At 34.4% G+C, this 16872-nt stretch overlaps 1 protein-coding gene across 9 annotated transcripts in view; it reads left to right on the top strand.

The window, feature by feature from the left end:
• Positions 1 to 16872, top strand: part of CABCOCO1 (ciliary associated calcium binding coiled-coil 1) — a 144237-nt gene that overhangs the window by 10856 nt on the left and 116509 nt on the right. For all 9 annotated transcript variants that reach the window (XR_009559349.1, XR_009559350.1, XR_009559352.1 and 6 more), the window contains exon 3: positions 5906 to 6075. Coding sequence is in view for 6 of the 9 variants with exons in the window: in XM_060286400.1 (XP_060142383.1) it covers positions 5906 to 6075 (170 nt within the window). In the remaining 3 variants the exon portion in view is untranslated. The remainder of the gene's footprint in view (positions 1 to 5905; positions 6076 to 16872) is intronic.

The raw sequence follows: 16872 nt of genomic DNA, 5'->3' as shown, positions 1-16872 counted from the left end.
TTTTGCTTAAATATGTGAATATAACTGAATTTATAGGTATCAGTTCTAATATACGTACATCCTATTCTTAAGGCCATTGATTTCTACAGTAGATCATTTACTTAGAACTCTAATATATACTCAGATATATCCACCACACAAATTCTGAAAAGATGTTTTTAGTAATCATTCATTTTAAAAATTATCTCACTCTAATAATGGAAGCCTGATCGGTTATAATGTGTGGAGTGTGGGGACAATGTGATGATGTTCTGGACTGTAATGTTCCAGGGTAAGACTTCTGTGGTCCAGTCATCTAGATGTAAGCCGGGCATTGTCGACCATAATGGGCAAATGGAAAATGACTTTGTCAGTGGTTATCATTTGCAAATCTTACAAATATTATGGAATAGAGGTGATTTACTGCTGAGAAGGAAATATATGACAGATGTACTTGCTGGAAGAGAGATTTGAGAAGGGAAGGCATATTAAGAGCAGGCAAATGACACTGACAGGCCTTTTCCTGAAATGCTCTTCACCTCCACTGCCTTCAAATCCTGCTAGAAATCCTGGTGATCTGTGATTTGGTCATACTGCTTACTATCTGCATTTCTAGAAGTATTACTCAATTAAAAATTTCACAGGTTTAAGAATTTTATGGTGATGTTACCATATTTATAGAAATGAATGCTCATTGGGAATTCTTATTTTTTAGTGTCAGAATTGATTAGAAAAATGCATTTATTGTATTAATATCACTGATGAAGCTTCAAGTAACTATTATCTTCGATTTCTAGGTAACCCCAAATGTTGGTCATTGAAATGTAAAAAATAGGTATTTAAAACTAGGCAGGGGGCTTCCCTGGTGGCGCAGTGTTTGAGAGTCTGCCTGTTGATGCAGGGGACACGGGTTCGTGCCCCGGTCTGGGAAGATCCCACATGCCGCGGAGCAGTTTGGCCCATGAGCCGTGGCCGCTGAGCCTGCGCGTCCGGAGCCTGTGCTCCGCAATGGGAGAAGCCACAGCAGTGAGAGGCCCGCGTACCGCAAAAAAAAACAAAAACAAAAACAAACTAGGCAGATAGTAGATTAATACAATGTAAATGACATATATTTAATATAGTTTATAATTTATTTTTATTAAATAATAAATACAAGATGTTATATTAAATAAAATTTATTGCAAACGCTTTTTAGACTTGTGTATTTCTCATCACATCTTAAGTTGTACTGTGTATGACCATCTTTTGTGACAATCTTTTTCTCTTTTTCAATTACTGGCTCTCTTTTTTGTTAAATATCTAAATTCTAAAAGTATTTTTAATCTGTAAGAGGTGAGGTCTAGAAGAATGTAAATGATACAGAGGGTGATACAGAAGTTAGCTGCTGTATAGAAACAACCAGGTTTAACAGCAGGTTGACCTAAAAGGTCATTCTTTTAGGATGTGCCTATGACCATCTCATTAATAGAATTCATCTGAAGTAATCTCAAATTTTAGGGCATCGATTTTGGATAAGTGACAACAGTTTTATGTCAGGAGCCATTTCTTTGAAAAGTAATTTTCTTGAGGTTTTTTACATGATTTTTGTAACAGTAATCCTGAATTATTTGTAGCCAGTCATTCATTTTCCATATAAAATAGCATTATTATAAATGGGGATTATACACCTTTCAAAATGACAGAAATATAATTGAGGTATCACGTCACCAAGTGGCAAAAGTATGCCAAAATCATACAGTCTACGAAGTTATAAACCTACTAAAATAAATTATGGGACATTAGCACATTTCCCTACCTTTAAAAATTTTGTTGCATAAAAGCAACCAACCAAATGAAACATTAAAGTATCATTAAAATATACTTCTGGAATACACTTCAAGCAAAGTTAAATGTCTGGGTACATTTCTCAACATTTCCTAACTACTATCTATGATTCATGTTTTAATGTAACCCTGATTTTATTTACAGATCCACCCAAATCCCTTTTGAAAAAAGGATAGGGACTAAATTGAAAATAACTATTTAAACACAGAAGTAAGGTGGAGAGATCTTTTAATAACCTCTCTATAATTGGTTTCCATGAGCTGTTCAGCTCTTGCCTTAAGGCTTATTTCTGCATGTCATCATATTTAAAAAATAAAAGGCACTCCAATTTCAAGAGCAGGCAAGAATAATGTAATATTTTTACTGAAATTCTTGGTGAGACAAAGTAGGTAGTTACATCACCTATCACTATAGCAAAACTTCCTAAATCACTATTAAGCATCTTTCTCTTTCCTTACATTCTCTCACGCTACATCTGTGGCCATTTCTCCCCTCTCCCCTTTTCCATCTCCCTTTATTCCCAGAGGAAAAGCTTACAGATTTACCAGTAAAATGCATGGAAACTTTGCATTCAAACCACAGCAGTGTCTTGCTCCTAATGCCTCCCTGCTTAGTTTCCTTTGGAGTGAAATAACTGAATGAAGAACAGAAATGTTAAATATTTAGCCTGCAGTTCAGGTTGAAGGTTAAGATTCAAATGGTACTATGGAAAGTGATGGAGGGGACATTAGGGAAAGAGAGCGAAGGTGGAGGAAACTTAAAGAGACTTCACCATATTATTCTTAGGCAATTGTCTATTAGTATATAGTTAAACATTGAAAAAATAAAAACGTAAAGCAAAGAACACATGCCACTATTCAGGTCAGATATTTAATTAAAACAATAACATGCAGATGAAGAATACACTTAGAAGGAAGACTAACTTCTGTAAACAGAAGAAAATGTTAGGCAAAAGCTGATGATTAAAGAGGGCATTGATTTCATAAAACGAGATAAAAGAAGAGGTTATAAAATATGTAAATTAAGAAGCTTTTAACACTAAGGCAAGAAACTAAGGTAAAGAATAAATCCAATATAGAACTTATCTTGCTGAAAATCAAGGCAGTAATGGAAAACAAATTTAAGAAAACATTCAAAATGCATATTAAAGCAATTGGAAGATGCTAGAATATACATCTAACAGTATATAAGAAAAAAATACTTGAAACTTCATAAAATAAAAGTTTGATAGAAGATAAAATAAGAAAAGTTGCTGTTCAAAACTATGTATCAAACAAATATACTCTTATTGTAAATTGCCCCAAAAAAGCTTTGATTTAAATATTTTAATAGAATAAAACTTCATATATTACCTCATCTCTGGGATAAAGAAAGTCACCTAGAGGAAAATTATCAGGCAGGCTTCAGACTTTTCCTTAGCAACATTAGGTAGCAGAAATCAGTAGAGTGAAAAGTAAGTAAATTTAGGGAGTCAAAAGAATATAATTCAGAATAAAATACTAATGGGGTTGTTTTAGTTAATCCATGTATTGGGTGAGGTAGTATTTTATTTTCTATGTGGATAGTCAATGCTGCCAGCATCATTTTTGAAGAATTCATACTTCCCTCACTGATTTGAAATACTACCTCTGTCATATACCAATTCCCATATATATTGGGTCTGTTTCTGGGCTTTCTGTTCCATTGGCCTATTTGTTGATTCCATTAAAATACCACAAGTTTTTATTACTATAGACATTTTCCTACTGACTTTTACTTAAGAATAAATGGTATTATACATTAAACATTGGAAAATAAATCTTGCTGACTGATATCCAGTGCAAATGGAAGATGCCTGGCTAGTGAGGTAACCTTCTTCCCCAGATTGCCTCCCCATTCATTTCTGCATCTACCATTTGATTTGTGTGCTTGACAAAATGTATCAGTTGGGATGCTTTTAATTGCATGTAACATAAAAAACTGATCATATTGACCTAAAAATAAAGTATACACACATTTACACACACACACACACACACATGTGTATGTAAAATATCACATAACGGGACATTCAGAGATAGATTGACTCCAGGGTTGGTTGACTCAAGTCCTCAGTAGTATCAAGAAGTAAGGCTTAGTCTTAGGACTGATTTTTCTTATGGTTATAAAATAACTGCCAGCAGCAGCCAAAGCTACTTACTTAACTCTTCTGATTTTTGTTCCACAGAAGAAAATGACCCTTACTGTTAGTTATGAATTAACTAGAACAATTTAGGAGAGTGGTCACTGTAGATCAATAATTATTATAGAGAATGCCATATACTGAAAGGCATTATATGGCATTATGAGAAGGGAGATGAGAAGCATGACTGGCTGAAAAGACTCAGATCTCACTTTGGGTGTTGGGGTCTACGCAGATACTACTGTAAATGAAATGTATGTTAGAGAGTGAGTTAAACGCAACATCAGCTTTATTTATTCCCAGACTTGTTTAATCTTGCTGTATTCATTATTCTGATTGTGTAATTTATTTCAGTATTGTAAATAATAAGGACTCTTTTTTTGTAAATGGCAGTATAAAGTTGTCACACACACACACACACAAACACACATACACACATACAGACATTCCCTGAGAAATCACATATAAGCATCTAGGAAATACCAATTCCATTTCTACTAACAAGGAGATGCTGAAAGCACAGACCACAAACTGTGAGGATGCCCACCAGAAACTGTAGATCAAGCAGAAGTGCAGGAGAAATTACAAGGAGGATGTACATAGTGGAAGATCTGAGAATAAGCTTAAAAATATACTTATTCTCCCAGGTGAGGAGAAAACCCTGAAGTGCCGTTTCAAGAACCCTTGTTTGCAATAGCAAGACCAGAATACACAGTCTTAGAGCAGATACTTCCCATGTTTACAAGAAATAGATTGTTTATGTGATAGTGAAGAGAACCTATTCTACTTTTTCCCTTTTCCCCACTAACTGAAAAAAGAATAAAAATTAGAATAATTGACAAAATTATATCATATAGAAAACATCTTGTAATATGGCCAGGTTTGAGCATTAAGCAAGGAGGTTACATACAAAGACACTGCAAGAAAAAAATTGAAGAATAGAAAAAAGAAATGGCAGGCAAAGAAAATACACCAGAAGAATATGGCCACGAACAAACAAAAAATGATCAAATATTTACCATGAGTTAAGAACACTTACGAAGCAATCACAAGAGCATAAGACAGATACAAAAATTCAAGGTAGAGATAAGGAAAGGTGATGAAACATTTTTTAAAGAAGTAGAAAAGGAGAGATCTTGCAGAGGTGAAAGTTATAAGCAGCCCAAGGGAGAATTAACACTGCTGAAAACACAAGAGACATAGAAGACAGTAACAAGAAAAGCATATAAAATGAAAAGGAAATTGACTTAAAATTTTTTTGAAGTTCAAAGAGAAAATTACAGTTATAGAAAAAAATGAGTAAAATATACATAATTGGAATTCTTTAAAAAAGAAAGCAGAATGAATATTTAACAATCTAGTTCCAGACCATTGTCAGAAATAAAAGAAACTTGATTGTATACATGGAAAAACACATTGAATTTGAGGGAAAAGGAAAACGAAAAGTTACTATACTTCAAAGATAAAATGAAGAGAGAGGGGAGGAGAAAAAGATTTAGAAGAAGTAGAGAAAGAAGACCAATAAGAGTTGGTCTTTGATTTAAATATTTTAATAGAATAAAACTTCATGTATTACCTCATCTCTGGGATAAAGAAAGTCACCTAGAGGAAAATTATCAGGCAGGCCTCAGACTTTTCCTTAGCAACATTAGGTAGCAGAAATCAGTACAGTGAAAAGTAAGTAAATTTAGGGAGTCAAAAGAATATAATTCAGAATAAAATACTAATGGGGTTGTATTAGAGAGCTCGCTCTCTCATTCTCTCTCTGTTTCTCTTTTGAATGCCATTTTTGACTTCAGCTTTTGATATAACCATGGGTATTTTCAGATTATGAGCATTATAGAATTTTCATTCAAGAAAAATACCTGTTTTCAAAACTTAGAAAAGGAACTGTTCATTATTTAATCAATTTTAATATCTGGATTTTTCTTTTTGTTACAGGAAACTGGAAAAGTTTCTGAATTTCAGAAATCTTCAAACCTGTTTAAAGGAAGCCAGTCTACTAGATTATTATGTATCTGGATTTTTGTGGGCAAGAGGAATGGACTTTTCTATTATTCAGTATTCAAAATTTATGACTTTACTGGATATGTTACTTCATAATCTTAAAAGTGAGTACATTATTTTTTCTTTTTTTAAGAAACAAAAATTTAGTCCACTGTCTAAATTAATCTTCTGTCTAAATTAATGTTCTTCAGCAAAAGTTCCTAATTTTATTGTTTTTTAGCAAAAATATAGTTCATATCTTCATTAAGTTATAAAGCTTCAAATAATACTTAACAAGGCTAAAGTTCTCATAGTAATTAATTTGCCAAATATGTTACTTTCATTTTGAAATCTTATTAGTGCCATCCATCCCCAAAATGTCAAGTAGCTCAGATTTATCTAGATATTTTTTCATTTTTTGAGCTGTTTTCATCTCATCTTACCTGTAATTATTATTGGGGTATCTCAGGATTACTGTTAAGAGGAGGTACTTTGGTCAATATCAAAACCCCATGAAATAGACATTATTCACATACACTTATATTTTGTGACTTTTTTTCTTACATAAAATTGAAATGAGTTACTACAGGAAATTTGGAAATTCTTCCTTGGAGCAATTTAAAATGTGATGACTTTTGTTTGAGAATAAACAGAATTGCTACTTGGAAGGAGGAAAAGAAAGAAATCTATCGTTTATTTATTGCCGAGTCTGCACTAGGCAGTATGTTTGGTTCTAATCTTTAACATACATTATGGAATGCAGAGCAACTCCTGCAGGGGAGGTATTGTAATCACTATTTCAGAGTTGAGCAAGCAGTCCAGAGAACAAAGTTGCATAGCCGGGAAGTAGAAGAACTAGAACTTCAATCTTAGAGTATATAATCAAAAGACCTTGAGCACAATAAACGTAAAGGTGTTTCTGACTCAGTTGAAAGACGTGCTTGTGTCTATGGGAGACAGCTTCCTTGCTTCCTTCCTCCCTCCCTCCTTCCTTCCCTCCCTTCCTCCCTTCCTCCCTTCCTTCCTTCCTTCCTTCCTTTCTTCCTTCCTCCTTCCTTCCTTCCTTTTTGTCTCTTCTTTTCTTTTTGGTTGTTTGCTTGTTTTTAGTTTCTTTTTTTTAAATTTGGGCAGGTAGAAGACCTTGTCACCCCTGAAGAATTGTCACCATCATCCTAGTAAAATTTATGCATGGCTTTTGGTCACAAAAAGCTTATTCTGTTCTATGTATCAGTTTCTAACTATATGGATGCAGGGGAAATATTAAGTGAGCTAGCAAAATTAGTAGAGAAGCCACTTCTGCTCCACGTGTTCTTCCTGCTCCTCATCACCCATAACAAGGGAAGAATTGGTAGTTCTTGTATGTGAGGAGAAGAAATCACTATTTTCCTTCTCTACAAATAGGAGAATTTCATCTTTGCTTTTACTTAGGTATGGGTGCCATGTTAAACATAAATAACAGTACCAATAGAAGAAAAAAATAATTATAATTGATAATGAAAAAAATTGTATGATATTAACTGACTGATTTCAAATTATCCTGCACATAAGAACATAGCATAAAACTAACACAAGGGCTTCCCTGGTGGCGCAGTGGTTGAGAGTCCGCCTGCCGATGCAGGGGACACAGGTTCGTGCCCCTGTCCGGGAAGATCCCACATGCCGCGGAACGGCTAGGCCCGTGAGCCATGGCTGCTGAGCCTGCGCATCCGGCGCCCGTGCTCCGCAATGGGAGAGGCCACAACAGTGAGAGGCCCATGTACCACAAAAAAAAAAAAAAAAAAACCACAAAAACTGAAGTCTCAGGTAGTTAGTCCTGAGAATTCAGTCTTTTCCAGTATTACAATTAAAAATACATATTTTATTAAGAGACCTGATAAATAATATAACATTGTTTCAGTTTCAGTTGTTGAACTACAACCTTCCAAAAAAGAATTCTTAGTATATCATCAGAAAGACAGATTTTGGCTGTTTTTTTCCTCATACACAAATATTTGTAGAATCTTTGAGTACTACATGTCTCGAAACATATTCTTTTAACACTGTTGCCGAAATTACTGGGCAGAGAACAATGTCAATATCAACTTGCATGGAAAATAATAATATTATTATTGCCAACAATAAGATGAAGTAGATATGGAGATTATACGGCAAAGACTTCAAAATAGCTATTATAAAAGAACTTAAATGAAAAGTTATGCATATTGTTGAAACAAATGTTAAAATATAAAGAATCATGAAAGAAATGGAAGGTATAAAGAAGAAACATTAAAATTTTAGAACCAAATTATACAGTGACCGAAATTTAAATCTTGCTGGATGCAATCAATAGCAGAATGGAGAAATCAGTGAACTTGAAGATAGAACAATAGAAATTATCCAATCTGCACAATACAGAGAAAAAAAGACTGGCAAGCAAATGAACAAAACCTCAGGGACCTGTGGGACAATGGAAGTTCTAATATACATATCATCAGAGTCCCAAAAGGAGAAAGACTACAGTGCTAAACAAACATTTGAAGAAGCAATGGATGAAAACTTCCCAAATTTAGCAAAAGACATAAGCCTATAAATTCACAATGCTGACTAGGCCACAAACAGGGTAAACCAAAAGAAAAACAACATCAACTGACTGGATCTAATTGACATTCAGAGAACAGTACACCCCCAAACAATAGAATAGTCATTCTTTTCAAGTGTGTGTGGAACATTCACCAAGGTAGACTGTATCCTGGGTCATAAAACAACCTTAAATTTAAAGTAATTGACTTACTTCACTCTGTATGACAGACTCTAGGTCCCTCCACCTCACTACAAATAACTCAATTTCATTTCTTTTTATGGCTGAGTAATACTCCATTGTATATATGTGCCACATCTTCTTTATCCATTCATCTGTTGATGGACACTTAAGTTGCTTCCATGTCCTGGCTATTGTAAATAGAGCTGCAATGAACATTTTGGTACATGACTCTTTTTCAATTATGGTTTTCTCAGGGTATATGCCCAGTAGTGGGATTGCTGGGTCGTATGGTGGTTCTATTTTTAGTTTTTTAAGGAAACTCCATACTATTCTCCATAGTGGCTGTATCAATTTACATTCCCACCAACAGTGCAAGAGGGTTCCCTTTTCTCTACACCCTCTCCAGCATTTATTGTTTGTAGGTTTTTTGATGATGGCCATTCTGATTGGTGTGAGGTGATACATCACTGTAGTTTTGATTTGCATTTCTCTAATGATTAATGATGCTGAGCATTCTTTCATGTGTTTGTTGACAATCTGTACATCTTCTTTGGAGAAATGTCTATTTAGGTCTTCTGCCCATTTTTGGATTGGGTTGTTTGCTTTTTTGATATTGAGCTGCATGAGCTGCTTGTAAATTTTGGAGATTAATCCTTTGTCAGTTGCTTCATTTGCAAATATTTTCTCCCATTCTGAGTGTTGTCTCTTTGTCTTGTTTATGGTTTCCTTTGCTGTGCAAAAGCTTTTAAGTTTCATTATGTCCCATCTGTTTATTTTTGGTTTTATTTCCATTTCTCTAGGAGGTGGGTCAAAAAGGATCTCGCTGTGATTTATGTCATAGAGTGTTCTGCCTATGTTTTCCTCTAAGAGTTTTATAGTGTCTGCCCTTACATTTAGGTCTTTAATCCATTTTGAGTTTATTTTTGTGTATGGTGTTAGGGAGTGTTCTAATTTCATTCTTTTACATGTAACTGCCCAGTTTTCCCAGCACCACTTATGGAAGAGGCTGTCTTTTCTCCACTGTATATTCTTGCCTCCTTTATCAAAGATAATGTGACCATATGTGTGTGGGTTTATCTCTGGGCTTTCTATCCTGTTTCTTTTATCTCTATTTCTGTTTTTGTGCCAGTACCATGCTGTCTTGATTACTGTAGCTTTGTAGTATAGTCTGAAGTCAGGGAGCCTGATTCCTCCAGCTCCATTTTTCTTTCTCAAGATTGCTTTGGCTATTTGGGGTCTTCTGTGTCTCCATACAAACTGAAATTTTTTGTTCTAGTTCTGTGAAAAAATGCCAGTGGTAGTTTGATAGGGATTGCATTGAATCTGTAGATTGCTTTGGGTAGTAGAGTCATTTTCACAATGTTTATTCTTCCAATCCAAGAACATGGTATCTCTCCATCTATTTGTATCATCTTTAATTTCTTTCATCAGTGTCTTATAATTTTCTGCATACAGGTCTTTTGTCTCCTTAGGTAGGAGTGAAGTAAGTCAGAAAGAGGAAAATAAATACTGTATGCTAACACATATATATATGGAATCTTATAAAAAAAAATGTTCACGAAGAACCTAGGGGCAAGACGGGAATAAAGACACAGACCTACTAGAGAATGGACTTGAGGATACGGGGAGAGGGAAGGGTAAGCTGGGACAAAGTGAGAGAGTGACATGGACATATATACACTACCAAACGTAAAATAGATAGCTAGTGGGAAGCAGCCGCATAGCACAGGGAGATCAGCTCGGTGCTTTGTGACCATCTAGAGGGGTGGGATAGGGAGGGTGGGAGGGAGGGAGATGCAAGAGGAAAGAGATATGGGGACATATGTATATGTATAACTGATTCACTTTGTTATAAAGCAGAAACTAACACACCATTGTAAAGCAGTTATAATACTCCAATAAAGATGTTTAAAAATAAGTAAATAAAATAAAGTAATTGAAATTATACAAATATATTTTCTGACCATAATGGAATTAAGCAAGAAATTAATAATAGAAATATGTCAGGAAAATCTCTGAACACTTGGATATTGAACAGCACAGTTCTTAACAGTCCATGAGTCAAAGAGAAAGTCTCAACAGATATTAGAAAAGATTTTTAAGTGAATGATAATAAAACATGAAAATTTGTGAGATGCAGTTGAGCCGATGATAAGAGGGAAGTTTCTATCAGTAAATGCTTATATTAGAAAAGAATGCAGTCTAAAATGAATAAGCTTAAACTTTAGGAAGCCAGAAAAAAAGAACATGGATCAAGCAGAAAAGAAAGAAATAACAAACAGAAATCAATGAAATTGAAAATGGAAAACCAATGGAGAAAAATCAATGAAACAAAAATCAGGATCTTTGAAACAACCAGTAAAGTTGATAAACAAGAAGCAAAACTAAGAAAAAAGATAGAAGGCACAGGTTATCATTATCAGATATTAAAAAAGGGTATCACTAAAGATCCTGCAGACATTTACAGAATATTAAGAGAATGCTAATTATAGACATACATTAGAAAACAAAAAGGAACTGACCAATTCTCAAAAACCACAAACTAACAAAACTCACCCAAGATGAAATAGACAACCTGATATTCCCATAATGATTTAAGAAATTGAGTTTGTTGCTAAAAACTTTTGGAAAAACTTCTTCAGTCCCAGATGTTTTCAACGGAAAATTCTATTAAATATTTAATGAAGAAATACCACCAATTATACATAACCTCTTCCAGAAATAGTGGAGGAAAGAACTCTTCCTAACTCATTTTATGAGGCTAAAATTATCTTCATACCAAAACCTGACAAAGAGAAAGAGAGAAGAAGGAGAGGTGAGGGAGAGGGAGAAGAAAGAGAAGGAAAAGAAAAAGTAGAGGAAAGGTGGCGTAGTAGGTATAGGAGAAGGAGAAGAAATTACAGAGCAATATCCCTGATGAACATAAAAAACATTCCCAACAAAATGTCATCAAAATGACTCAGGCAATTTATAAAAAAGCCCAACTGGTCATTTATAATGACCAGTTGGGCTTTATCCCAGAAATTCAATGCTGGTTCAGTATTGAAAATCTGATCAATGTAAATAGTTGAAAGAAGAAAAAAACACATGATCATGTAAATACATGCAGAGAAAGCATTTGACTAAATACAACATCCATTCAGTATGTTTTTAAAGTCAGAAAATTAAGAAAAGAAGTGATATTTGTCAGCCTCATAAAAGACATCTACAAAAAAGCCACCATCATACTTAGTGGTAGAAAGACCAGATTCTTTCCCCATAAGATCGGGGTCAAGGTAAGAATGTCTTCTCTTACCACTCCTATTCAACATAAGAATAGGAGTCTTAGCAATAACTGCAGTATGGTGAGAAAAAGAAATAAGACACATGCAGATTGGAAAGGAAGGAATCAAGCAGTCCCTGTTCTTAGATGAAATGTTGCTCTATATACAAAATTACACAGAATCAAAACAATTCCTAGAACTAATGAGTTTAGCAAATTTGCAGGAATAAGGTCAAAACACACAAGTCAGTTGTATTTCAGTATGCTAGCAATGTACATTGGTTACCAAAATTTTAACAGATAATATCATTTACAATAACTCAAAACATAATAGAAGTACTTGAGTATAAATCTAACAAAATGTACGCAATCTATATGCTAAAATGATGATAAAAGAAATAAAACCTAAACAAATGAAAAAACATACTGTGTCCTTGGATTAGAAGTCTCCACATGGTAAAGATGTCTTCTAGGGCTTCCCTGTTGGCGCAGTGGTTGAGAGTCTGCCTGCTGATTCAGGGGACACGGGTTCGTGCCCCGGTCCGGGAAGATCCCACATGCCGTGGAGCGGCTGGGCCTGTGAGCCATGGCCACTGAGCCTGCGCGTCCAGAGCCTGTCACAACAGTGAGAGGCCACAGCAGTCTGAGGTCACAACAGTGAGAGGCCCACGTACCGCAAAAAAAAAAAAAAAAAAAAGATGTCTTCTAAATTGATCTGTAGATTTAATGCAGTATCAATCCAAATCCCAGCAGGATTTTTTCTAGACATACTCGTTGATTTTTTAAATTTATATGGAAAGGCTAAGGACCTAAAACAGCTAAAAAATTTTTGAAAAATAAGAGTAAAGCTGCATCCGTCTTACCACTCAATTTAAGAATTACTATAAAGTTACAGTAATGAAGTCAGTGTGGAATTAGTGAAGAGATGAACACATAAATTGATGGAACAGAAGACAGAATTCAGAAATAGACTCACACAAAAATGGTTATCTGATTTTTTTTTATAAATATGCAAAAGCAATTCAGTGGAACCAGGTAGCCTTTTCAATAAATGTTGTTGGAACAACTGCTCATCTATTTTGAAAAAAATACACTTCAACCTGAACTTTCACTTGATACAATTAAATCTAAATGGCTCAGATACACATTTAAAATATAAAACTATAAATCTTTTAGAAGAAAACATAGGAGAAAATCTTCATGACCTTGGGTTATCAAGAAGTTGTTAGAAGTGAACCCCAAAACATGACCCATAAAAAAAATTGGATTTCATCAAATTTTAAAATTTTTGTTTTATGAACATCATTGTTAAAAGAATGAAAAGACAAGCTACAGACAAGGAAAAATATATTTGCAAATCACATATCTGAAAAAGGACTTGTAGTTGTAATATATAAAGAACTCTCAAAACTCAACAATAAGAAAACAAACAACCCTATTAAAAATGGACAAAGCCATGAAAACCCATAACTTATGTTTAACCATCAGACAAACCCAAATTGAGGAACATTGTACAAAATATTTGACCAGTCCTTTTCAAACTGATAAGGTTATCAAAAACAAGAAAAGTCAGAGAAACTATCAATCTAGGGGAAACTCAGGAGACATGACTACCAAGTGTAATGTGGTATCCTGGATATGATCCTGGAACAGAAAAAGGACACTTAGTAAAAATTAAGGAAATTGAATAAAATATGGGCTTTAGTTAATTGTAATATATAAAATTGGTTTATTAGTCGTAAATAAAGGTACCATGATAATGTTAGATGTCAAAAATAAGAGAAACTGTGTGGAGTGTGCAGGAATTCTCAATACTATTTTTGTAATTTTTCTATAAATATAAATCTTTTCCAAAATAAAGTTTATCTTATTTTAAAAATGGGCAAAGAATTTGAACAAACCCTTCACCAAAGAAGATATAAGGATAGCAAATAAACTCCTTAAAAGTTGTTCAACATCATTTGTCATTAGGGAAATATAAAATAAAACCACTGTGACTAATATGTATAAAATAGATAACTAATAAGAAGCTTCTGTATAAAAAATTAAAAAAGGAAGATGTTCAAAGAAAAGAAAAACACCACTATGAAACCACTACACAACTATTAGAATGGCTAAACTAAAAAATACTGGCAATACCAAATGCTGACAAAGACACAGAGCACCTAGAACTCTTATGCTTTGCTTGTGGAAATGCAAAGTGGCACAGCCACTCTGGACAATAGTTGGCAGCATCTTATAAAATTATATCCCATCCATCCCACTCCTAGGCATTACTCTAAAGAAAGAAAAACATATGTTCACCCAAAAGCCTGTGCACGAATGTTGTCTAGCAGCTCTGTTCGTAAGTGCTCAAAACTGAATGTCTATCAATAGATGAACAGGTAAACAAACTATGGTATATCCATACAATGGAGCACTACTCAGCAATAAAACTGATTGAACCATGATACGATAATTTGGATCCGTCTCAGTAGCATCATACTGAGTTGAAGTCAGTCTCAAAAGATTGTATACTGTATCATTACATTTATGGGAAATCCTCAACAAGACACAACTATAGCAGTGGAGAACAAATCAGTGTTTGCCAGAGGCTGGGGTGAGAAGCGTACATAAAAGGATAGCATGAGGGAGTTTTTTGAGGTGATGTAACTGTTCTGTATCACAATTGTAGTGGTGGTTACATGATCTTTACAAGGGTTTAAGTTCATAGAACTATACACCAAAAGGAAAAGTCAATTTCACTGTATAATTTTTAATAATATTTATGTATGAAAACAAAGATAAAAGATTTAGTGAAAGAAAATATATATGCTCTAACAAGAAATAGAAACTATGCAGAATATACTTTTAAAAAAGTAATATGCAAGCCCTATAGGAAGAAAACTTCAAAGAATTTTAAAGCCACAAAGGAAGTTTTTTGTTTTTTGCGGTACGCGGGCCTCTCACTCTTGTGGCCTCTCCCATTGCGGAGCACAGGCTCCGGACGTGCAGGCTCAGCGGCCATGGCTCACGGGCCCAGTCGCTCCATGGCACGTGGGATCCTACTGGACCGGGGCACGAACCCGCGTCCCCTGCGTCGGCAGGCGGACTCTCAACCACTGCGCCACCAGGGAGGTCCGGAAGTTTTTAACATTTGGAAAAAACTTACAATTTTCTTTGAAAGACCTAACATCATAAAAATGCTAAATCTCACCAAGTTAATTTATAATATGAATATGCCAATAAAAATGCCAACAGTTTTTTGTTAATGTTTTAGCCTAGAGGTGGGTTACTAGGCAAGGTGATTCTAACAAAAAAAATGTGGAAAATAAAAAAATAGAAATAGCCAGAAAAACTGTCTTTTAAAAGTGTAACAAGCTTTAGCGTATCTTAGTAGTAGTAGTACTAGTAGTAGTGTTATAAAATCTCAAGTATTTGGACACAGTGGTGAATCACTACATAGACCAAAGGAACACAACAGAAAGCTAAGCAGTTGACCCAATCACTGGAATTCAGTATTTGGTAAAATGGCATTTCAGATCTGTGGTGAAAAGATAATTATTCAATAAATAATACTGGGACGACTGGGTATCCATCAAGAAAAAAATAAAATGAAATTGGATTCAAACCTGTCTTTGTTTATAAACCAGAATACATCCAAATGGATCAAACCCTTAAATGTAAAATAAGTGGAGCCATAAAAATGTTAGAGAAAAACATGGGTTAAGTTATTTATAGCCTTGGATGGGGAAGACCTTTATAATTATGCTTCAAAATTCTGAAGCTGTAAAGACAAAGATAGTTAAATTTGATATATGAAAGCCAGAAGTCTGCAATGAAAAAATACCAGAATCAAAATAAAATAAGAATTAGAAACTGGGAAAAGCATTGCATCTCAGACATCAACAAACAATTACGTTCTGTAATATAAAAAGAGCATGCAGAAGCAAGAAGAAAAAGACCAATAGTGCAATAGAAGAGTATGCCAAGGATATGACTAAAGAAATACAAATGATTCTTAAACAAATGAACAGTTCAGCCTTAAGGATAATAAGAAAAATGTTAATTAAAACTATACAGAAATGTCATTTGTCATATATCAAATTGACAAAACTGTAAAATGTTGGTAGCATTCTCAGCTGTTAAAGCTGTAAGAAAACAAGTATTCTCTATATGTCTAATGGAAGTAAAAACCCCCTTGTGGAATGTAGGTTAGCAGCTGTCTATCAAATTTACAAATGTATTGTCTCTTTGACAAATGTATTGTCTCTTCCTAGCAATCCAACTTTTGGGAATTTATCCTATATATCCACTGGCACACGTGTAACCTGACATGTATGTAAAGTCATTACTTGCAGTACTGTTTGAAAAAGCGAAAGATTAGACACATAAACTGAAAACATCAGTGTGAATTCTTGTTTAACTTAATAGATATACAGATGAATAGTTGTATAGTTAAGTGTAAACACATATATACACATACTTCTTAGATCTGTTCACAAAGAGGGCCAAAAAGCAATGACATCCAGTGGCAGTGAGCATACCACCCAGGACCCAGTTCTTGGTTTATAATTTCATTCTCCAAGAAAAGGAACCAGGACTCTTTAGAAAAATGGCTGATTGTAGACCTAGAGCAGGGAACATAAAAGGTGAGCCTGGGGGTTTCTTGTAGTGGCCAAAAGAAAGTGCCAAAAAAACACTGATGGGGGTTTGTCAGGAATGATGGGGGTATGTCAAAGAGTTAGAGAAGCCAACTGAAAAAGCTCCCAGTGCCCAAAGTTAAAATAATTTGAATGAAATAACATAGTATTGAATTATAATCCAAAGTATAAAATTAACATCCATGAATCCATACTGATGGAAATTAATGACTGAATAAATAATTAACTGGGGTAAAAGAGACAAATCTCCCATGTAAAATTCCCAATAATTTATGCA

This window comes from Globicephala melas, chromosome 16 (assembly GCF_963455315.2).
Source record: "Globicephala melas chromosome 16, mGloMel1.2, whole genome shotgun sequence".
In the NCBI taxonomy this organism is placed as follows: Eukaryota; Metazoa; Chordata; class Mammalia; order Artiodactyla; family Delphinidae; genus Globicephala; species Globicephala melas.
This window is presented reverse-complemented; position numbering and strand designations above follow the sequence as displayed.